Below are 24291 nucleotides of genomic sequence, written 5' to 3'. Positions count from 1 at the left end.
TCATCAAATGCCATTTTTTTCTTTTCATATTTACATTTTCATGCTTTGTCCAAGTATCATGTTTTGTTTTTTTTTTCATAACAAAAACCCAATAATTTGGGTTTAAAAAGTTGGGTCTCTAGAAAAGAATATGGTTCAAAGTAATAATAATATTATTACAAATTAATCACTATTGGGGATTAAGATTCTAGGAATTTGACCATGATCACAAAAGTCAATCTTGTTAAGTCTAACACAACATAGTACTTGTTCTGGTAGTTCCTCAGGATGTTGTGCCTAAAAACCAAGAAAAAACATAACACAAGTATATTAAGTCATGTGAACTAGAAATCAAATTTAACAACATAAATCTTCCCTTTTTGTGTCATAAAAAATGTTTTACCTGAATCGTTAAACCAACATCGAGTATCCCATGTTTCAACCGCTCTCGAAAAGCATCAAGTGCTTTTCTTGAAATGTAGCTGAATCGGTGTATGTCTAGATCTATTTCAAAGTAGTCACATCCCTATATTAAAAAAGTAAAAAATTAAAAAAAAAATTGATTCAAACATGTAACACAGTACAATATACCAAGGGGTGCATAACTGCATATAACTGCACCCCAGTGTGTCGTGCATGTCATCACACACAATCATATACCAACCTGGTAGAACACATGTTGAGGGCGCGTAAGCACTGGTTTGTCATTATAAGCGTTTAGAAGCTTCTTTTCAGTAGAACATAACTCAAGATCCTCAGGGTTAATCACACCCGCCATTAATTTTAGTCGTTCCCGATAAGGAACCGAAGAGTCTTTTGCAAAACCTTTCACTACTTCCATCTCATCCATGACTAGCTTCTGTTAGATTAATGATTCACAAGTGTTAACCGCAGTATAACACAAAGACAAAAATAAAATAAAATTAAGATTGAACATGTTATTCTAAGTGCCGAAAGATTATAATGATACGGCACCTGAATGCTTTCGCAAAAACGAGGAGAAACTTCTTTATCAAAGCTTTCGGACACTTTGAAATATAAAACTAGACTGATCCCTTCACCATCGGTGTCACATTGAAATAATGTAGCGGGATAAGTTGGCAACTGTCATGTAAATATAAATATCGTGTCAGAAAATGATGTGTGACCAAATTGAGAACATATTAAGTGTCATATATGAAAATCTAAAAACAAAAACGTCGATTATATATTATGTTTTAGACGATAACCAAATCAAACCAATCCATACTCATTCGTCACATTAGAAAAAAAACAGCCTTTTAGTGTTTAACTTTTAGTTTTGCTCGCACCTTTAGGTGTGACATTTTTCTTACAATGAAAGTTTTGTAGGTCCGGTTTGGTTCAAGTCCATTTTTGCAAGACATGAACCAAACCGTTTGCAAGACATGAACCAAGCCGTACCCGCATAGTTCATAATTTCCGTAACTGAAAATTAATATATCTTGGTTAAATATGGTTTGGTGTGACACATGAAGCCATAAACCAAACTTGCTAGTTTGATTAATAAAATTAATACCTGTACATTAACAATTAGTAATGAAGGTACTTTCTTATTCACATCAACTAAAGGAAGTTCAACGTGTTGGGCGATATGATTGATCTTTCGAGGGCAAACAAACAAGTCGAGACCAATTGGAACGTACGGGCTATAATCTGGAGCCGGGTCCTTTCGCTTATCTCTACATAATTAATAATTAGTTTAGTTCTAGGTTTTAAAAAAATTAAAAAAGTTACACAAAAAAAAATACCAAAGATCAAATATACCTGAAGAAATTTTCACCCCTAAGTTTAAAAACAGAAGGCGACACAAATGACCAACTTTCTGAGCTCGGCTTATCGCTTGTTGATCTAGGAATTAAAAGTCCTGCCCGTGGGCGAAACACGAATCTCTTTGACTGGCCTGGCATTTTGTTAACCGGTTTAGCAATTCAACGTATTACAATAATCAGAATCGAATAATCAATTTTAAAAAAGGAGTGTTTTGAGTACTATTCTCATGAACTACTCTAGATCAATTCACTATAAGATTGAGTCGAAACAAGTTTAAATGAGTTTGAGCCTAAAAATAAGCTAAGCTCGTCATATAAACAATCCTAACTATTACATACCAAACTTGGGTAGGCTCGCGAGCCTATACTAACCTATAATTTATATAAAGATAAGGCTACTTTTTATTTGGCATCATAAATACATATTACATGATAAAATAACTATATGTATACATTGGATAGGCTCGCGAGCCTATACTAACCTATAATTTATATAAAGATATTATTTGGTATCATAAATACATATCGCATGATATGATAACTATATGTATACATATATGATACAAATAACTATATATATATATATATACACACACACATACAAATTAACTAATTATTAAGTTATTAATAAATAACAAATAACCAAGTCAAGTCCGAGCTTGAAAATTTCACACAAACCCACTCGAGCTTAAACGACTTCGACTCAGATTTTTACACCTCTTATATTACTTTAAATAATTAGTTTTGTTATGAGTAGTAAGAATTGTATATCACCTATGATAGTATAGTCATTGGCGGATTTACAGGGGGGTCAGGAGGGTCCCTTAACCCCCCGGCTGGCCAAACGCACGGTACATCGGAGTATTATTGTGGGATTTTTTCTATCAAATAAAACTCAACAACTTAAGCCCAATTAACACTTTAATATTTTACATATTTTTTTTTCACGCCACATACAAAATCTGCGCTACCTCTTTTCGAATAAAATTTTTTGGTTTTGCTTTTGTTTATTTTACTTTGTTCGATTATTTCTTAGTTAACATATATTCCTTAATTTAGGATTTGTTAACTTTTTTCTAGTTAAAGAAAGCTATTTTTATTGCATTAGGATAGATGCATTGGTAAAAAGTCTCAAATATAATATTTAAAGAAGTTGATCGGAAGAAGATATAGTTAGGTGATCTAGTCTTGCTTAATCCAATTGAATTTTCGGTTAACAGTTGAGAAACATGTTTTCAAAAGTGTTCAAAATGAAACAATTTAACAACGGTTTTAAGATATGGGAACTTGAAAGTTACCGTTACCAACTATTGATAAAAAAAAGGTTGATATTCGTCAACGAATAAATTTTTTTTCTATTACGACCCTCCAGTTAAAGAGTTCTAGTTCCGTCACTGAGTATAGTCATTATTTATCAAAACATAACATACTTAAAAAATTGGTTGTTAGGGTGGACGGGTAACTTCTCAAATGCCACATAGACACCACATCAGATTTTACCCTAACTCTTTTAACTCTTCAAATTACACGTTATGGATAAAAAAAACTCCCTGAACTCCCCAATACACATACGTGTGCATGTGTGTTGTAATTTATGGGAAGTATTTGAGGATAATCCCAATTCTTGGAGCTCAAATTCGACCACAAATAGGAGGGGACGGTGTTCCTGTTTGGCCCCGAGCTCCCTAAACCCCTCCCCGGGCTCCATACCGTTGTCTCAAATTCATAAAATAACCATATGGCTTCATTCAAATCACAAATCCAAATATACTTACAAAGATTGGTGTTTTCATCTCCATCCGAAGGTTTTTGGTTCATAGGAAACACGATAACAGTTGTTAAGCAAGAAAGATCATTCTCTAGAATACTTTTATCAAAAACTGCAGTCCTATTTGAGTCTTTGTATCCGTTTATGACGAAAAGCTTGTCACTTTCTATATCATCATATTTGCTATCAACGCTTTCGTCAGTTGCATTTCCTAAAGATAAGGAATCAAGAAATTATTAAAGGGTCCATTTTTAAATAATATAACACGTCTTAAGTCTAATAAAAACTTAGGTTACCTCCGTGTACACTAATAAAGTCGTCATCAGAATCGGATCCTAGCATACTCATGGAGTCAAACCACATCTCCTCTTGACGACCCGATGCTAGAATAAAAGACATGTATCTTTAGCCTCCCCGAAAACAAAATATGAAATTACAAATATACCCTTTTGAAAGTTGTTAGGAAAACTCACCAACACCATGTGCAAACTCTTCAACCCTAAGAGGGACGGAAGTAGACACCCTTCTATTCCATTTTCCCGAACAAAAGAAGTATTTTCGTGATCTTGATGTCTTATATGGACTAGAAGTGCATCCACCCATGATAACGTTACGTCTATATGCGTAATTTTAGAAAAGATTTCGCATGAGCTAACATGAAAACATTCGAAGATTCTTACAAGATCGACTCGAGTTAATTAGGACATAAAGATTGCAAAAGATAGAATTTTGGATTAATATTTGGGTGCAAATGAAAGGGGATTTTGATCATAGTTTAGATGAATGGTTGTTTGAAGAATTTATATGGTTAGAATACATGAAAGTAGACCTACTAAATTGCTTTTGACAACTCATTTTGTCCTTAAACCATACAACCACCTGCAAAACAAAATATCAAATTTAAAAGTATGTCTCTTTAGGTACTATAAATAATTATAAATCATACCCTAGATGATATTTTTGGTTTTGTTTGACAACTGCCATTTGTTGCCTATGAAAGAGTCAAATTATAAGGTTTTTCTTTCTTAACCGGCTAGCAAACAAATGTTGTTCAAGTTTAACCGAACAAACAAAGAAACAAAGTCTTTTAACAAGTTTATCGTACATCTGCATGTATGTTCGTTCATTAATACACTGAATGAACATACATGTACGCATATATATATCAACAAATATAAACAAGAAAACATAAACGAATCTTAACAAACAAATATAAATAAACGTATGCTTATATGTTCGTTTTATCCTTTTAGTTAAACAACTAATGATCATTTGTTTTATTATTATTATTATAAACAAACTTATTGCATTCAATCTCACAAAAAGACCATATTATCAACTATTTTCAAAATTTATAATCATTAATCATGCTTAAAAAACTCGATTACGCGTACTCTTTTTTCTTTACGACTAAACATTCTAAAGTTGTGATCGATGTATCTATTTAAATACCACAAAATCAAAGACATGTTGATAATATTTATTTAATATTAGGTCTTAATAAAATATATATATTTTATGATTGAAAAAATAGTTAGGATGCAACAAACGCAAAGATGAGTACAAGTCTTCATCAAAAGCATATAAAAAATTTAAAAGAAAGGGACATATAGCAACTACAACAATACCACAATGAAAAAGAGAACCAATCATTTGAATGATATTCTTTTGTCCACATTCATGTTTATAGAAAACTATAAAATATAAATTAAACCCTAACAAAAATATTATACATTTGGTGGTGGAATTTCCACCAAATCATAAGTTTATATTTAAATACAAAATCAAAAGTTATAAGAGCATTCTAAATGTTTCATTGCTCATCACAAACCTAAGCAATTATTGCATTGGCAAGTCTAACATAACTGATTTTATGTGGTCTATGAAAGATTATCAAAAGTAGCGGGAAAGAAAAAAAATATATGATTGCGTAAGCGTCTTATGTAAGGTTACAAAAGTCGCTAGACAGGTCCTAAACGATCGAGTGAGAAGTTGGGTGTACTTGGAGTACTCGGAGAGTATATAGAAATGATATAAAGAAAATTAGTTCTTGAATATTATATCTATGTCAAATATCATTAGTTTACTAATATTTATAACAAATACATGAATATCAATATAATTAAGAGAAATACATTTTTAGATAATAAATTATTCTAAAATTTGTTAATTATTAATTAAAAAAATAGTATTTTTTTATAATATTATAGGAATACGAATTATGTTTTATTTTTTAAAGTCAAAATCGGCTCAAGTTCACCAACTATATGCGATTTTTGCTGAAGTTGACCACCTTTTATCGATGCTTAGTAACTAGGCGGAGTTAAAGAAACTCTCTTCAGTGGCATGCCTTGTAGTGAATATTCGAGCTTATAAACCTACTTTGACAATATTGGTCTTATGTATCATAATTAAAAGATTAGAAACTAGTGTTTGTAAGGTTCTCATAGTTCCTTACTTGAAACTGGGTGCGTTGAATAGCTACTAGTATGTGTATTGAACTTTTAAACATATAATCCACTTTTAAATATCTAGCTCTTCATATAGTTAACTTTTGAAAGTTACTTTATGCTATGTTAACTTTTAAGATATGGTTTGGTTTAATAAAAATCAAGACATGGCTATTATTTGATTACATTGTTTATATCTGTTTTCTCGATATTCAAGTAGAAAGAATAAGTGTAAAATCTCTCGAAAGTGGATGAAAAACACAGCCATACAATTTCTTGGTTTTTATTGGATAGTTACTTGATGGTGCTTTGTTTTTTCAATACAATAGTTCAAAAAAGAATTACGAGCATTCATAAAATTATTATTTTAAAACAAGAAAAAGAGAGAAAAGAAGCACGAAAGAGATTCATCTAAGCATGTATAACCTACTAATTCGATAGATCTTTTATAAAGTTTTAAAAATCATATACGTCAGGTTTTTGTATTTACAATATAAATGTTAATTTATAAACATTTTTATGTGTTTTGCTTTAAAAAATTAATAGTAATACTTTGGGTGGATATTGACAACGAAGAATTTGAGATAGTCCTTGTACAAGATTGTCAGCTCGAATTTTGAGCCCGCTCGGGTTCTCGTCCCACCGTGTGTTATGCCAGAGAGTTCTGCTCTTGTGGCGGCACAACGACTGTCAAGTGGCAGCCAGCTGTATGGTTTCTCGGAGGAACGTCCAAGCCAAGCTCTAAAGTCAGCGTAAGCCCGATTAAAACAACATAGTCAGACCAGAGTAAGACATCAGAACTCTTCAAATTTAAACATCGTGTACGCGTGATTCATGAATCACAAGGCTTAATGGTCAATATTGCAATAGGGCTTTGAGGCCCGCAGGCCGCAACCACATATTATATTCAATGATTACTGGCACTCATTTTCTTTAAATATTTCGTTGTTTTCTCATACAATCATATTGTCTACATTTTTCAAAGAATTTTGGATTTTCATTAAATCAAATAATTTAATTTTCGATGTACTATTTTTATACATTTACAAAAATGATGTTTTATTTTTAAAAATTTATAATGCATCATGCGATATGTGATACGTCCATACCCATTTACACGATGCATTATCTATGCGGCACGTATATGTATACAACATTACAACTTATTTGCATGGTGCCTATGTTGGTCTATGTATGTAATGAGTTTTTACAACGTATCACATGGTGTAGGTGTAGTTGTAGTTGTAGACACTTGTAGTTGCCTCATTTACCTTGTGTGGATGTTTGTGACTAAATCTACTTATGTTGCACTCGCTAAAAAGCCCGCCTATGTATAGGTGTTGATTTTTTAAATACGTTTTTTATATAAAATTCGTGGAAGGTGTATCTCTATAATTATATATGTAATGATTTATTTTGAAAATATACTGGTTATTTTAATTTTTAACTCTAATATTGATTAAATAATTTTGCTTCTCTCTTACATATCCAAATATTGCTACAATAACTATTAGTTGTGTTTCAAACACCACTATTATTATTTTAGTAATTTAAAATAGTTTAATGACATAATTTTCACTACATTTGAAGTTATAGACATTGAGACACATAAATAAATGACGGAAACTTCTCAACGGACATATCACATGATCGATTTACATCCTATAATTAGCTTGAGTCAATTCCCGAGCCCAAATTTCATCATCTGAAGCTTTAACTACGAACTCTTAACATTTTCATCAATTACAGAAGTTTTAACTTATTTCGTTTTTATCATAAAAGTCGTGAATCTTTTGAGTTTAGTAATTTACTATTTATTTATTCAGGAAAATTTTGTTATATTGGCTAAATTTGGATTAAATATATAAAGAGTGTTTGATGTAATAGTTTGTTTATTAAATGTTTATATTAACTTTTCTCATTTTTCTTGCTTCTGTTGCAAGTATATATTCTTATCGAAAACTGATTTAGACATCTAAGATTACAGTTTATAAACAACTATATATATATATATATATATATAGGGGAAGTATAAAATGAAACTCACTTGAGTTGTGAAAACCCTATGTAACATCGTTTTTTTTTTTGTTACACACGTAATATATGTTGTAACATTTAATACAAAACATCGAAAACTAAAAAAAAAATGTTTTGCTATTTTTTAACATTTTTTTACTAATTTTTATATATGTTTTCATGTGAGAAAAAAAGTTATATTTATATTTACATTTTTTATTAACTTTAATTGTGTACCACAAGTTTCAAACTTTAATTAAAAACATGTGATTGAGAATGGGTTTCTAGAGTTTTCACAACTCAAGTGGATTTTTATTTTAACCTTACCCTATATATATATATATATATATATATATAAATTTGGAAAAGAGTAAATTGGGGTTTTGTCCATGTGGTTTGTCTAAATATGTGGTTTTTGTCTAATACTTTCAAATCTGTAATTTTCGTCCCTGTGGTTTCATTTCACTTACAATTAAACCCGACCTCACTAACCCCGTTAAGTTTTATCGTTAAACCCAACAGCGTGCCCCTCACATGAGGGGCAATTTTGTCCTTTTTCCCAAATACACCTCAACCCCTCACATGAGGGGGCTTGCGAATTAGGGTTATTTGGGGAGATAAATGACAAAACTGCTCCTCACGTGAGGGGTACGCCGATGGATTTAACGGCCAGACTTAACGGGGTTAATGGGACCGGGTTTAATTGCACGTGAAATGAAACCATAGAGACAAAAATCTTAGATTTAAAACTGTTTGACTAAAATCATAGATTCGAATAAATCACATGAACAAAAATCACAGTTACTTTTTGGAAAAGAAAAATAATAACTCAAATAAAAAAAGTTGCGGTGGGTGAAGAAGGCCTACCAAACAAAGAACAAGCTCGACCATTTGTGCTACATGACAAAACCCCAACAAATATATTTGATAGTGGGCTTCATGGTAAACTATTTTATTTGAAAAATCATACATTATGTATATTACTAGAAGTGTCATTGATAATATATTATAGATAACTTTGATTTGACCAATTAAATTTGAAGATAACAATTGTTTATTAAAGTTAGGCTTTGTGTCCCGTGTGTGTGGGTGTGGATGTAGTAGGAGGAACATAAGCTGGCAACGTGGGGGCTATGGAGAAGCATCGTTGCTTGTGGTTTTGCCCTACAGCCCTTCAAACGTGGTATGAACACATATATACATGTTTACAAACATGCATCATTCATATGCATTGACTGATATATCATCATCATCATTATCATCATCGTACTCAGTATATCCCACCAATAGCTTAGGGTCTGAGGAGGGTAAGATGTAGACAGCCTTACCTCTACCCCATGGGGATAGAGAGGCTGCTTCCGGTGAGACCCCCGGCTCGATAGTAGTTTTGCATCAAGCCTTGGACATATTACATAAGGCATATAGCACTCAATCATCGGGACGCCGGCTGATTGGTGCATGTACCCTTGTCTTTCGGCTATCAACGCCACCACATGATGCCTGATTAACCTTCCATCACTTTTAACGTTATTTTCACAAAATTAGTAAAATAACATCAAAATTAGTGCAATTTTACTTTTGCCCACACGAGGGTTCACACATATATACATTATATGCGCGCACCGCAAGCAGGGCACCATAGACTGATATACATATGCAATATAAAATATGTATGAAACATACTAAGTGTTCCTGGACCGTTGATCGCAGGGCCAGTCCGTGAGCCAGCAAAACTGACAAGAAGTTTAGACCGGCACTTAATTAAGGTCTCCAAATAAAAAAATAAAATTAAATTAAATATAGATATATTATAAGGAATTAGTGCATGCTGACTTGTGGAGTGATATATGGTAAAATAACTCACAACATTCTCAACCTATTTTTTAAAAAAATGTAAGAGAAATTTGTAAAATATATAATATGGTTATAGGTAGTTATGAGTAAAGGAGAGAAAAAAAAATGTTATACGGGAAAATTAAATCTGGGTCTTCATTGTTCACAGCGTATAATATTTTAATATTTTTTGAAAGTGCTTGTGAGTGAATGAGAGGAATGATAATGATAAGAGTATAAAAGAGTATTATTTAATCGAAAATGAGAGATATTCCATAGTGATTTTTAGTATAATTACATGATATATCTACCTATCTACCTATATTATTAAAGCAACACATTCTCTCCACATGTCATTCAACTAGACGCTCCACATAGGCCAAGTATATAACTTTCCATTTTTATAATTTCCATTTAATGAATGATAAAATGAAAAATATGTTATTGGTGGGAATTGAACTCACTATATTAATTTTAAAATGTTTGTGCTTACCACCTCAACTATGATGAATTGATGCTAACCTTCTCTTTTTTTTAATTGTTATAGATTCACAACCTTCCATTTTGATTTCTTTTAAAATACAAATACAAATACAAAATATTCTTACTAATCTACTCTTTGTATTTTAAAAAAAAAATATTTATATCTTATAAATCCATAAGGAATGTTATTATGTATATTACTGACTTTAACTTTTTTGTTTACTTTTTAACCATCCGTGTATCACACGGGCTATATCCTAGTATGAATATATGGTAGAGAAGTGAATATAAATACTCTAACTCGGAAAACATTTTTCTCATCCAGAAATAGCGTCGACCCTCGATTTCAGGTTTTTTTTTTACTCCCAATATGATGAATATTAAATGTTTTCCACCAAACCATTTCCATAAAATTTTCATTTAAAACTTCCATTTACAATTTCAATTATATTTATACTTCAATTTAAAAATAAAACAAATATTTCTAAACCTATATTTATTTATTTTTTTCTTCCCAAAAATAAAATTCATTTTCTGACCAAATATATATCAAATCTCTAGTTTAATTTTAACCTTTGTCGTTTTTAATGTGAGTTATCATTTTCAAAAAAAAAATGTGTGTAACATTTATTAAATACACTTAACGTACCTAACATTATTGTCAAATGGGTCTCGCTTTAATATGAGTTTTTTAACAAATAGGTGTGGATACAAAAAGTATTTATCTTTTGATGTATTTTGAAAAATATTTACCTATTTGGGTACTTTTCTCTATCCTCTTTATTTTAAACTAAATTATGCTTTTCATTAAGTTTTTCCAATAAAAACAAAATTAGATAACACAAAATTCATCAAAAAAAATTATGATTTATTTTATTTATGTCGTTTACAGCATAAATTTTTCACAAAAAGATTTTGCATAAAAACAACAAAAATTCCAGTATATTTTGCAAAAATTTAAATATGTTGTCCCAACCACAAAAAATTCAACAAATAAAAGATTCTGAAAAAAATAAAAGCTATAAATCTGAAAAGATAAAACTAAAATTCAACAAAAAATTCATTAGGAAATACGAGTTTTACAATAATCCCAACCACAAAATGAATCAAAATAGTTGTCCTCTTAACAAACAAAATACCAAATAAAGTCAACCCGTTAAAGGCATCGGTATCAAATACAAATTGAAACTAAATGTTAAATGACTCGACCCGCTTAGGCATCCATTCTTCTAGGCTTTTTTGGGCATGTTGCTCGATTATGACCAGGTTGTTTACAAATTCCACAAAGGTTAGCCTTTTTCGTTTCCTTAATGTCCATTCCATTCCGTAGTCTTGTTGACCGAGAGCGACCTTTTTTATCTCGTTTTAGCTTCGAGTTGGGAAGTAATTCTCTAATAGATGATGAGTCAGGCCAATATGCTTCATGAGGAAGTGGAGAAAACTCAGCTGACCAAGTAGCACGATAGTCAACAATTGAGTAACACTTATCAACATATTGCCAACTGTTCAACGAAAGTTTGGCACATACACTCAAAACATAAGAACATGGATACTTAAATATCTCCCACTTACCACACGAGCAAGTTTTTTTTATCCAAATCAACTACTTGAACATTTTTTCCCTTTTGAGTTATCACTTTAAATATACAGTTCTGTCGGTTAAAAGACCTCAAAGAATGTGCACCAGCTTTTGACATTGAAGCTTCTTGTTTGGCCAAAACATGGGGAGTATAAATATCTCCATTAGCTTGAGCACTAGATCCCATGGGACGTCTTACATCAAAATAATGTACTAATCTGTAAAATGTAAGTTGCACGCATGCTCTGATTGGTAGAAAATGAGCACCTTTAAGTACACTGTTAAAAATCTCTGACAAATTTGTAGTGAGTAGCCCGTATCGCTTTCCACCATCATGTGCAAGTGTCCACCTCTCTGGTGCATGTGCCTCGAGCCACTGGCGAGCATTTGAATTTATTTTTCCAATTTCCTCCATAATAGAGTTAAATTTTCTAATTTGATTCTGACTCCCGGTACGATAAGCTAAAACTTTTAGTTGTGAGTGGCGAAACTTATCGTTAAAGTTGTTGATAAAATGCCTTAAGCATATATCTGTGAAAAAAGTGATGGGGTTATTGGCATGAAAAAAAACATAAATTATTATGATTTAATAATAAACAATACCTGTGAAAACCATGTGGCTTTAACCAAGGAGATTCTTTAACCGCCTTTAAGATTCCAGCATGACGATCAGATATTAGACATATCCCTTCAATATCTTTCACCACATGTTTCTTAACATGAGACAGAAACCAACTCCAACTAGCATAAGACTCATTTTCAACGATAGCAAACGCAAATGGAAATATCTAATTATTACCATCAACTCCCATTGCAATCATCATCTTACCTTTATACTTGCCATACAAGTGTGTGGCATCAATGCTAATCACAGGTCGACAATGTTTAAAACCATTTATAGATGGATCAAATGCCCAAAACACGTGTCTAAATTCCATGTGCTATACACCAATATGTCTCAAAACGCACCATTCAACGATGGTCCCTGGATTGAACTTTTTTAAAGCCTCCATAAATTTAGGTAAAATATTATAAGATTCATCCCAATCCCCAAAGGCATGCTTAATTGCCTTTTGTTTACCTAACCAAACCTTCTTGTACGAAGGAGTATAACCTAACTTATTAACTATTTCAGCTTTCAAAGCAGCAATGGTAATAGAAGGTTGCTCTTTTATAAGGTGTTGTACTTCTTGAGCAATCAAGCTTGCATCTAGGTTGGGATGATCTTGAGTAATCTTAGAATGCAAACAAGTATGTGGACCATCATACACTGTGATGTCAAAAGATCCACTACGTTTACGTTTACACGCACGAAGTTTCCATTTACAGCCTTGTTTATGTAGCTTACATTTAATAGACCAAATGTTTCGACGTGATTCAACAACCTCAAAATGTTTATGTGTTTTGATACTGTAGAGCTTGACACCTCTAACAAATTCTTCCTTGCCATTGAAAGAATCATTTCCCAACTCAAGAATGAAATCACTATTAGCCTTAGATTGTGATATCAACCAATTGTCATCAATTGTTATATTAGTTTCTTCTAAATTGGTATATGTTGAAGGCACTTGTACCTTACCGTATGATGTTCCATCCCAATCTTTTTGAATTCCATCTTCTAACTCATCATCCGTGTCACTTCCAATCTCTTGTTCAATTTCATCTTCTAAAATGTCTCCACATCATCATTGTTTACAAAAGCAATCTTCGACATCGCGTTAAAATCCTCATTCTGAATCATGTTTGGTATTGCGTTTACTCTATTCATTCTGTTGTAGTTAAAATAAAAAGCTAACATGTTAGGAAAAAAAAACTAAATGCTATAATCTAAATCAAAACAGAGTCTGAATGAGACCAACTTAATAGATTCAAAAAAACCAATTTATCAATTTGACACAAAAAAACAAACCTTAATAGATTTGAGATGCACACGTCGTCAAAAAAACCGAATCGAACTCAAATCGAACCCAAACAGAGGTGCCTGAACCCAAGCCGTCGTTCGAATGGTTCGCTCTAACCTTCGTCGTCTGAAACCGCCCGTTCCAAGCTCGTCTGAAATTGAATCGCCCGCCGAAATCGAATGATGAATCGTCCGATGAATAGGAGTCACTTTGGTGTAGGGGAGCATGAACGATCTTTGAATATTATTTGTTGAAAGATAATATATTTGTTTCCAGAGTAAAGATAATAAAATTAGTTTCCATATTGAAAATTAATAAAATAACAAAAAGTACCCAAACAGGTAAATATTTTTCAAACTACATCAAAAAAGTAAATATTTTTTGTATCTATACCTATTTGGTAAAAAACTCAATCACCCATTCCAACCCAACCCATTAGGTTTAGCCAAACCATCCATGTAAAAAGTTACTTAACCTCTTCAACTTTTTCACCGTATAGTGCAAATCTACATCATTATAGATACATACATATCCACTTACACTTGTCCGATACACGTTTGTTTCCAATATATTAGACTTGTAGATATTGACTTGACCTCGAAGAGTGTTTCTAAGAGTGACGATATTCGATTTTATTACTTTTGCAGCTTTGTTTCCAACTCGAGAAATCAAAGAACGACATATCACCGCTACCGAAACCACTTCAAACCATAAGAGTCACACTCTCCGCACTAATGTTGGAATTTTTGTACCCGCTGAAAAATTCAATGTAGCATCACTTAACTTTTTGTAGGTGTGCAACCTAGGGCTGTCATAATATGTCGGAAACGACACGATAAGACACGATGACCTGTTGTGCTAAACACGAACACGTCACAATAACTAATCGTGCCATTTTTTTCAAACGCAAACACGAAACTGTTTAGTAACAAGTTAACCTGTTAAGACCTGTTAAGGGACTTGTTTAAAGATACAATGAATAATACATGTGTAGCGAAACCAAAATATTCAAAACGAGTATAAAAGTCTTAATTAATAGATAATTTGTGAAATAAAAAACCACAAATCCATAGCATACTTGAAACAAAAAACCACAAATCCATAGCATACTTGAAACAAAAGACGACAAATCCATAACATACTTGAAACAAAAAACCACTAAGCGAAGCATAACATCCACAAAAAACATAATATCGAGTTCTGACGGGCATTAATGAAATGTCGTTTGCAAGTATGACTTTAGGAGTGTATATATATTTATTTTTAAAATAAAAATCTACACATGTTACTAACAGGTTAACAGGTCTTTAACCTGTTAGGACACGAATTTAAACATGTCTTATATAGGTCGACTTGTTTAAGACATAAAACCTGTTAAGTTCAAACCCAAACTTGTAAAACCTTTTACAATGTTGTTTTCTCCTCAAAATGTAACACCCACACCATCTTTCTATTATAACAATATTACAACTAACAAAAAAGTGGAAACCGCGACAACATGTTGGTGTTCTTAGTCTTAGGAGTGAGCAAGAAAACTAAAACTTTTTAACCAAACAATCCACATGACTTAACAATATAACAAAATTTTCTATTTAGCAGATGGTCAGTTAATTTTTTTCCCTGATAACCAACCTTTTTAATACGATTTCTACTACATATACGAAATCGAATTAACAAAACTTGAACGATTTTAAATATAACTATTCAAATTCACTAAATGTATTTTTTTTTAGTATTACATTGCATTTGAATATTCCAAATCATTTACATGTTTAATAATCAAATGCTAGAAGTAGCAATGCTTCTTTTGCTATATATGTGGCTATGTGCTACTTGTTTTCCCTAACTAGTAGAATATTCAACCACTTTTCATATTTAAAACTCTAATTTTATTTTCTGGACATATTTTTAACACATGCATCTATCCATGACCTCATTTGTTAACCATTTCTTTTGGTAGGAATGAGTGCCAATCCAGCCAGGCTGTAGACCTCGTATCATTGTATATTTGTATGTATGTGCAACAATTTCTATTTTGGATTACTTTAATAAATAAAATATTAAATCTACAATTAAAATTAATATTCTAAATTAATAAAACCACCACAAGTTATGTGTTAGGGGTTTGCATCGTGTCATGCTAACTTTTGACAAGTTTTGTGTTCACGGGTTTGGCTGTTTAACTTACACACTTACCATTTTTTATTCGTGTAAAAAATATGAATCCTAACCCGCGCAAGCTTAAGATCATGTAGCTTGAACATGACTCATCTAACTCATTTATTTAAGCGTGTCAAATATATTGATGGGTTGGAGGTAGCATCCAAGTTCGGGTTGGTGAGTTGCAAAACTGGTTAAATAGGTCAAACTTATTAGCGGGTCCACATGCACATTTAATCAATTTGATGAGTTGACCTGTTTACTTAAATATATCGAGAAATAAAGTAAATATGGAATTATATGTTTTTTAGCTTAACTAATTACAAAGCTAGTGACTACTATTAACAAACTAACAAATCTAATTAATATTATTGCCCATTAACTAATTATTTCACTATTATTCCCACTCAAGCTAAAAGTCGGTTTCGATATTTAGCTTGCAATAAAAAAATAAATATTAAACTCCAAGGAAAAAAGCTCACTTGACGTGCTTGATTTGGCTCACTCGTTAATTCGGCACGATTCGGCTCAGATTATGTTACTTCCAATATATCTTATGTTTACATATACATATAATATATTAGGGGTGTGCACGGTTCGGTTTTGAGTTTTTGTAACCGTTTGGTTTCGGGGTTTCAGTTTTCTTTTTGGTTTATGTTTTTTCGGTATTTGCAATTTGAGCTTTAAAACTTTAGGCCGAAACAAAAATTGGCCAAAAATAAATGAATTTATGTATAAGTAATTTTGTTAATTATAAACTAATTGATAACTATACATTCGACCAAAAATATTAGAGTTACACAATTATTAAATTCTTATAAATTAATTAAAAAAATTAAAGAAATAAAAAGCTAGAAATTCCGTTCGGTTCAGTTTTCCAAGTTTTTTATAACACAAAACTGAAACCGAACTGTAAGTTCGGTTTTTACATAATGTAGACAAGTTTAAAATAATCTTCTTTAACATATTTGGTGTTCGTTGAGCTCGTTATAAATTTATTTTGTATTAGGTTGAAATTTAATTATTTTTATTTAAAGAAAAAATTGAGCTAACCAGTCTGAGCCGAGCCAGCCCGGTTTAAAACCAAGCCAAGCTCAAATTTTCAGCTCGTTTCAAAACCAACCCGAACCAGTGTGGTTGCGAAGCCCAAGCTTGTCCTGCCTCGGTTCGTGAATACAAGACTTCATCCATTAAGCAAGGAAGAAATCTTATCCAATGAAAATTGGCCCAAAACCAACTGATAACTAGATGAACCATGGCCCATATAAACTCATAAATTTGTTTATGGATGTAAATTTTTAAATTTTTAAGATTCTTTTATTGGCCCGGGTCGACTCACAAAATGCAATGTTTTAAAAACCGTTTTTTACTCGTACCGGATTGGGCTAAAAAATGCTACAACCGGTCGAACCGGGTTATCCCGAGATGTTCAATCAGTTGAATAGTTTACCTTATAATTTTCTATAAATGCAATTTCAACTCCAAAAATAACCTAAAAGTAAATGATTCTATAACAAAAAATAATCCAAAAGTTAATCCATTTTAAAAAAAAAAATACAAAAGCACTCAATTTTAAAAATTAGTCCTAAAGTTTACAAGTTTGAATGTTAATTGCTAGGTTAAAAGTAATTTTGATAAAATATAGGCCGCAAATATCAAAAATTTCTCGGACTTAAAACCGGTTTGCCGGTAAAAACCGGTATTTTAGAAAAAACCGCCAGTACGATGTTCTAGCAAATCAATCAAAAATACCGGGCTCAAAATACAGACATACCGTGCGAAATCCGGTTCAACCGGCCGGTTTGAACCGGTTTTTAAAACACTGACAAAATGCTAGCAAATAATCAAATAGAATATGTTTTGATTTAACTCACATTAAAAAAACAACTTTAAAATCCTACTTTACTTGTTTTGTTGTTTAGTATCTTGTTGTTCTTTTATTAAGATACAGAAAATCATATAAATCTAACTATTTGTTTTTATCCTTTAGCTTAATTGTTATATAACGGGAAAGTTTTAGGTTCAAGTCTCACTTGTAACCAAAAAAAAAGAGAGAAAAGGAGGTTTCAGATTGGGTCAGGGGTTTTACACATACGGAGGGTTTCCTCCTAAGAGTGGTCTCCAAATCGAGTAAATGGTCAGACTGATTTACGAGCTTCCTCTCGTAGATGTGTCCGCCTAATACCCAACAGTAGTGGATTAGATGATCGGGTAGGTCAATAACTCTTTTGTCATCTAAATGTTTGTTAAAAAGAAGAAAAAATATATTTGTTTTGTAATAAATTTTCTTCACCTACGTGTGAGATTTGTTGCAGGCTTTATTATTGATAACCATTTATGATGGTGGTTAAAGAGTAATAGATTCAAGAAAATTTCCCAATGGGTAAAAGCCGGTTCGGTAAATAGCAATTATTCAACAAAAAAAAAAGATACTGTAGGTAAAAATTGGTTTTGTTAGTAGTTAATAATGAGTAAAAAATAATAATTTACGCGACCAAATATGTTAGACTAACCTTAATCTAAAACGATAACACTAATGCATGCAAAACATGTATATAGTATAATAACTTACAAGCAAACCAAACTAAAACCATGTATGTAAGATAGTAAACGACTGGTTGAATTTCATTCGATACAAGGTTACAATAGCATTGTGGGCAGTAAAATTCCTTTGAAACTGGTGACAGATCGGGTCAACAGTGGTGTCTGCTGTCGTGGATGTGAATGCGTCTTGATAATGGTTGTACTTGGGTGACTAGAATTTGTTGGTTATAAAAAAAGAATATATAATTTAAGTTTATAAAAAATAGAGTTAACGTAAAAAAAATATCGCCGAATTTACTATTTAAAATTTAATAAGTATTCAACCCGTGTTATCCTACTTTTGACTTCATAATCTAGTTACGCTAAAATACCGGGATGGAATCTTATGCCTGGGAGTGTACAGAAGGTTACCGTGTTCCATCAATCTCAATTAGGGCTGTAAGCGAATCGGACGTGTCCGATTGTCCTTTCGGCAGAAAGTTCGTTTATGTTCGTCCGTTTAGTAAATGAACCAAACATGAAAACAAGAATTTGTTCAGTAAGCTTAATCGACAAATACAAACACATGTTGCATTCATTCAATAGTGTTCGTGAACGTTCGGTAACGTCCGTCTGATTATGTCCGTTTAATAAACGATCCGGACATGTTTTGGTTACTATGTTAAGTATTTTTGAATATCATGTGGTGTAATATTCCAAATTTATGTGGATTTATGATTATTCTTTTTGAATTAATATGTACTCTTTTATGTATGTTTGTTCGTTAGAGTCGTTTATATTTGTTTCTTCATTAATGTTCATTAGTGTCTGTTGGTGTTTGCTTGTCCATTAGTGTCCGTATGTTCATTTGTCCACTGGTGTTCGTTTGTCCATTAGTTCTGTCAGCGTCCGTTTACAATACTAACGAACGGACACGAACAAATTCAATTCCTTAATGAACTGACATGGACACGAATTTTCGTTCAGTAGAGTGTTCGTGAACCATCCGTTTATCCGACAAAAGCTTAACGGACGAACACGGACAAGGTCTGTCTGGTCTGCTTATAGCCCTAATCTCAATGGTTCGAATAGAGACAAAAGTTATGCGAGCCGTTCAATCACTTGTGGTCCAAAGAGTGATTCTGTCCTTTTGGATTGTGACAACACACATATTGTGTTAATTTTTATTTTTATTTATTCATTTTCAAGTTTAATTTGTTATTTATGATCATTAAAAACTTAACTTATAAATAACTAGCGGTAACATATTTACGTTACAGTCTTCTATCTTACATGTGAAAAGATACAAGTGTTTGAGTGGTTTTCGCTAGGGATGTGGTATGTTGGTTCGATTATTTGTTTAAAGTCGAACCTATAACTAATTATAGTTATTAGATTTTGAAAAATATTTGCTCCTTGTTTTTAAAACTACTAGGTTATTGATTTATATACGACACAAACGGAAATATAGATATCATTAAGTACTACATATATAATTTCAAACGACAAAATAAATATTTTTTAATATGTATTTTGAAATGGCAAAATAATTTATAATTTCAAATCATATTCATACGGACAAAAAGTACTGAAATGCATAAACTTAAAAAAAAAAGAAGTTACATAAATGTTTAGAAATATAGTTTAAAACTTTAAAATATAAGATTCATAAACTATATGTTCATATTTAACAAAAAAAAACACAAATAAAATAATTTAAAAAAAAAAGAAAAAGAAAAATCTATTCAAAGAAAGAATTTCTCCACACATATGGAAAACAAAAAAAGGATCTAAGAAATTTTGCCTTATGAGACTTGAACTTGCAATTCAAAGTTTCTTTTAACTTTCCAAGCATTAACAAAATTAACAACAACTAACTCACCAAGGTATCACAATTGCTGATGCATTAAAATGATTGACATAAATACAAAACAAAACTAATAAAAATATTCAAAAAAAAAAATAAAAATCATTTGCGGAACCATACTTCTTAATAATACTATATAGATAATGTATTTTATCTTATCTTACTATACTAATAAATAAAAACAATGATGCTTAATTGTTCTAACCACATTCAATTCTAGCATAAAATTCTATCATAATCTTCTAATATGTCTTCTCCTTAATTATGCTATGCAATTATCATGAGTGAAAATAATTTAACCCATAGGTTACAACATTTTCAATATATTTCAAGATATTATGCAAACAATAATGACAATTTACAACAATTTAATACCTAATATATAATTATGCAAAGTTTTTAACAATAAGACTCGTAAATTCAGTTTGAATTATGCAAAGTTTCTCACTTCATATATATAAAAATTTTAATTTAATTATTATATTTAATTTATATTTCCAATTAATGTGATTATTTAATTTTGAATTATTAATTTAATTTCTAAATAATCATTCTAAAAAAAACTTTTAAACATCAAAACCATGATTAATTATACCTAAAAAATTTGGAGTTATACAATTCAGATTTTTTGTTAAAAAATTATAAGGCTGAGTTGTTTGTTTTTTTTGGAAATCGTCAATTTTTTAATTTCATAAGCATTTACTACATAATCATTTTCAACAAAATAAATAAGATCATACACAAAAACAACTTAGCCTACAAAACGGAGGAACACGGGTATAATTGTTTTTCGTATTTATTATGGTTGAGATAAATCCTACAAAACTTAGGAATAAGGGTACAATGTTGGAACAATTATAAGTAGTAATACAAACAAAATTATTACCGTATATATATACGGTAGTTATTATCCAAACAAAATTATAATTCAAACATAAAATATTTTTTCTTTTCTATTATATTAGTATATAAAATAAAAAAAATTATAATTTTCGGTGACTTCCTGAAAAAATAATACGTCAACATTAATTTAAAACAAACTAATCGAAATTATTGTTGTGAATCTGTTCCGTGTTCGCTGCTTTTTTGAACTATTAGCAATATTAAACTCATAGCAATATTTAATCCGTTTTTATGTTTTCCATATAAATGTAAATTTGATATTCAAAATTTCTTATTGTTTGTACTATATATTTCATTTCTTTTTTAACTTTAATTTTGTGTATTTATTTCAAATAATGGAATCTATTAATTTTTTTTTTATTTTATACGGGTTCAAAAGCTAGTAATTATACATAACAAGTTCACCCAAGTTAACACTTAATTAACATGGCAATAATTAACTAGTAAATGTGTTAAGGGAACCAATAAACATGTTTAATGAACTTATCAGGCTTAAAAGTTGTTGTAGATACTAGATAGTGATTTGATATATGAAAACTGTTACATATACATGGATCTAACAACATACTATTTGAAATGTGAACTTTTGGACTTCAATTATAGACGTGTGTTATCCTTGAACAAACAAACTTAAATGAACTAGTATTTTTACAACGAAATTCTCTTTAATCTGTGTTGTTCAAGGGACTTGAACCCAATACCTCCCCTTCTCAAAGGGTCCTGCTAGGGACACCCCACTTTTGCTAAAACACCCACCAACACGCCCCGTATAGCTCTATACGGGGCGTTTTGGTTGGTTTTTCTAGAAAAAACCACCAAATTTGTCTTATTATGTTTTTTGTCTTATTATCAGAAGGGGTATATAGCCCTATACGCCGCATCTGATATATTTTTTTAATTTATTATTTGTTATTATTATTGTTATTATTATTATTATTATTTATTATTATTATTATTATTATTGTTATAATTCCGATGAAGGTGCTGTAACATCTTGGATTGTTCGTATTTGTATTCATTAAACCGATTCGGGATCGTACCAGCTCGCTTGTCAGTTCCATGTAGAAGTGATCTTTCTAACAAAATTAATTTAGTAAAGTTTTAAGTAAATGTTTTTGATATATAATATTAATTTCATATTTACTCTTATTTTTTGTTTTATTTTTGTTTCAAATTTAATATTATGTATAATATTAAACCGATTCCCGACTTCCGACTCGCTGTTCAGATTCTGATCAGTGCCAGCTCGCTTAAACGTTTAATTTAACATAACCGGAGTTCTAAACATCCGTTTAGATCGTTTCCAGCGACATTTTAGAACCTGAAACTTTAAGATATGATAATATAAGTAAAAACGAACTTAATGCCGCTGGAATCGATCCAAACGGATGTTTAGAACCCCGGTTATGTTAATAACAACAATAAATAATAATAATAATAACAAATAATAAATTAAAAAAAATATATCAGAGGCGGCGTATAGGTCTATACTCCCCTTCTGATAATAAGACAAAAAAACATAATAAGACAAAATTGATGGTTTTTCTAGAAAAAACAACCAATACGCCCCGTATAGGTCTATACGGGGCGTATTGATGGGTGTTTTAGCAAAAGTGGAGATGTCTCTAGAAAAACCCCTTCTCAAACCCTATTGTTCAAAGGCTGTCTTTGCTAGCGGACCACCACCCCGTGATTAGTTACTAGAATAAACATTAACTAATGGGCTAACTAGTCTTATAAAAATAAGCATGGATGTATCCAGATGACCGGACTTTGTTTGCCATTATAAAAAAAAGTAATAGATTATTATGTAAGTTGAGTTTTTAAAAAATGTGTTTAAACATACAGTCTTTAAACATATAGTAGAATTTGCTATTTAAATGTTAATAAATACAAGACAAAGGCTTCATTTGAGTTCAGTACCTTGTGGTCCAAATAATGAACTCTTTTGAGTTGTTATTCTTTGTACTTTCTCTTCTTGGGACTGAGACAACACTGCACTCAGATACTTTTCTTTGGACAAAGTTATAGACAGGTTAGAATGTTGATCCATACTTCTTACCGAGTCAAAGGTCTGACCGACCCGAAAGGACGGACCGATGCTTGATCCAGATGACGTCATAAATAATTTAAATATATATTTACATATATATAATATTCATATACATATAAAAATAGTAATAACCAAAAATAATAATAATAACAAACTTTAATGTTTATTTATGTTTTATATATAAATAATATTCATATACATATAAAAAATAATAATAACCAAAAATAATAATAACAACAAACTTTAATGTTTATTTATCTTTTATACAGCTAATAGGGCTTACTAAAAAAACGAATTTGCCTCTTCCTGGTAATGAATTAAGTGGTAGCAAGGAGGTCCGGTTCCATAATGATTTCGTCTGCTTTTGGAACTTAGATTCCTAGGGACAAAGAAAGTGAACAACTTCATTACCAAGTGTCTAACTTCTTGCTTCCATAATCATTCACAACTTCATTTCAAGTAAGATCCTTCACCTTTTATTAGGTTCAAGGTGTGTAAACAAGCCGAGCCCGACTAGTTTTAACCTTCTTTTTAGATCTCGAGCTCGATTCGTGAGTTGTTTTTCTGAATCTCGAGCTCGATATCGGCTCATTTATTATTATTTATTAATTAGTTTGTAATGTATATGCTTTGAATTATTTTTCTATATTATAAGAAAACCCATAAGCTGGCCTAAGCTTGGTTTGAGCCCATATAATACCGTAAATGAGCCGAAATTGTAACCGGCCACCTAGTCGGGCCTGTGCCTAAAAATATAAAAATTACAGATTTATATATATTTGGAAATATAAAGCTATCTTTGGAATAAAAAAAAATCTAAAATAGTTTACAAGATAACAATTTTTGGACTTATTTATAACTCTTATTTTCAAGTAATGCAAGTTTTAACTTTATTCTAAAATAGTTTACCAGGTTTTAAAATGGTAATCTATGCGTTAAATACACAATTATGTGTTTAAAACATAGCGAAACCGATAACAAAAGTG

At 31.1% G+C, this 24291-nt stretch overlaps 2 protein-coding genes across 2 annotated transcripts; both read right to left on the bottom strand.

Annotated features, from left to right (window-relative positions):
* Nucleotides 1-159: 159 nt before the first annotated feature.
* Nucleotides 160-4385, bottom strand: LOC143619095 (protein ENHANCED DISEASE RESISTANCE 2-like). Its single transcript, XM_077091113.1, has 9 exons — nt 4011-4385; nt 3834-3920; nt 3545-3748; nt 1765-1900; nt 1517-1679; nt 955-1083; nt 644-838; nt 383-505; nt 160-276 (listed from the first exon to the last, which is right to left on the bottom strand). Exons 1-9 carry the CDS (start codon nt 4138-4140, stop codon nt 163-165), a joined length of 1281 nt encoding a protein of 426 aa, XP_076947228.1. The 5' UTR covers nt 4141-4385; the 3' UTR covers nt 160-162.
* A 7147-nt stretch (nt 4386-11532) lies between these two features.
* Nucleotides 11533-23305, bottom strand: LOC143619155 (uncharacterized). The gene is made up of 6 exons (XM_077091158.1): nt 23176-23305; nt 12868-13564; nt 12698-12762; nt 12512-12595; nt 11892-12429; nt 11533-11821 (listed from the first exon to the last, which is right to left on the bottom strand). The coding sequence occupies exons 1-6, from the start codon at nt 23303-23305 to the stop codon at nt 11533-11535; spliced, it is 1803 nt and encodes a 600-aa protein (XP_076947273.1).
* Nucleotides 23306-24291: the final 986 nt, after the last annotated feature.

This window comes from Bidens hawaiensis, unplaced genomic scaffold (genome assembly GCF_021521415.1).
Source record: "Bidens hawaiensis isolate Kalapana, Puna unplaced genomic scaffold, B.hawaiensis_p1.1 tig00002414_1, whole genome shotgun sequence".
NCBI lineage: Eukaryota > Viridiplantae > Streptophyta > Magnoliopsida > Asterales > Asteraceae > Bidens > Bidens hawaiensis.
This window is presented reverse-complemented; position numbering and strand designations above follow the sequence as displayed.

Excerpts from the sequence above, each read along its gene's own strand:
- LOC143619095 (XM_077091113.1), bottom strand. The coding sequence starts at position 4,140 with ATGGGTGGATGCACTTCTAGTCCATATAAGACATCAAGATCACGAAAA. Across the intron at positions 1,680-1,764 it reads AGGGGTGAAAATTTCTTCAG|AGATAAGCGAAAGGACCCGG; the intron begins GTATATTTGATC and ends TTAATTATGTAG. Across the intron at positions 839-954 it reads GTTTTTGCGAAAGCATTCAG|AAGCTAGTCATGGATGAGAT; the intron begins GTGCCGTATCAT and ends TTAATCTAACAG.
- LOC143619155 (XM_077091158.1), bottom strand. The coding sequence starts at position 23,305 with ATGGATCAACATTCTAACCTGTCTATAACTTTGTCCAAAGAAAAGTAT. Across the intron at positions 12,430-12,511 it reads TCCTTGGTTAAAGCCACATG|ATATATGCTTAAGGCATTTT; the intron begins GTTTTCACAGGT and ends CTTTTTTCACAG. Across the intron at positions 11,822-11,891 it reads AAAAAAAACTTGCTCGTGTG|TTGGCAATATGTTGATAAGT; the intron begins GTAAGTGGGAGA and ends TTCGTTGAACAG.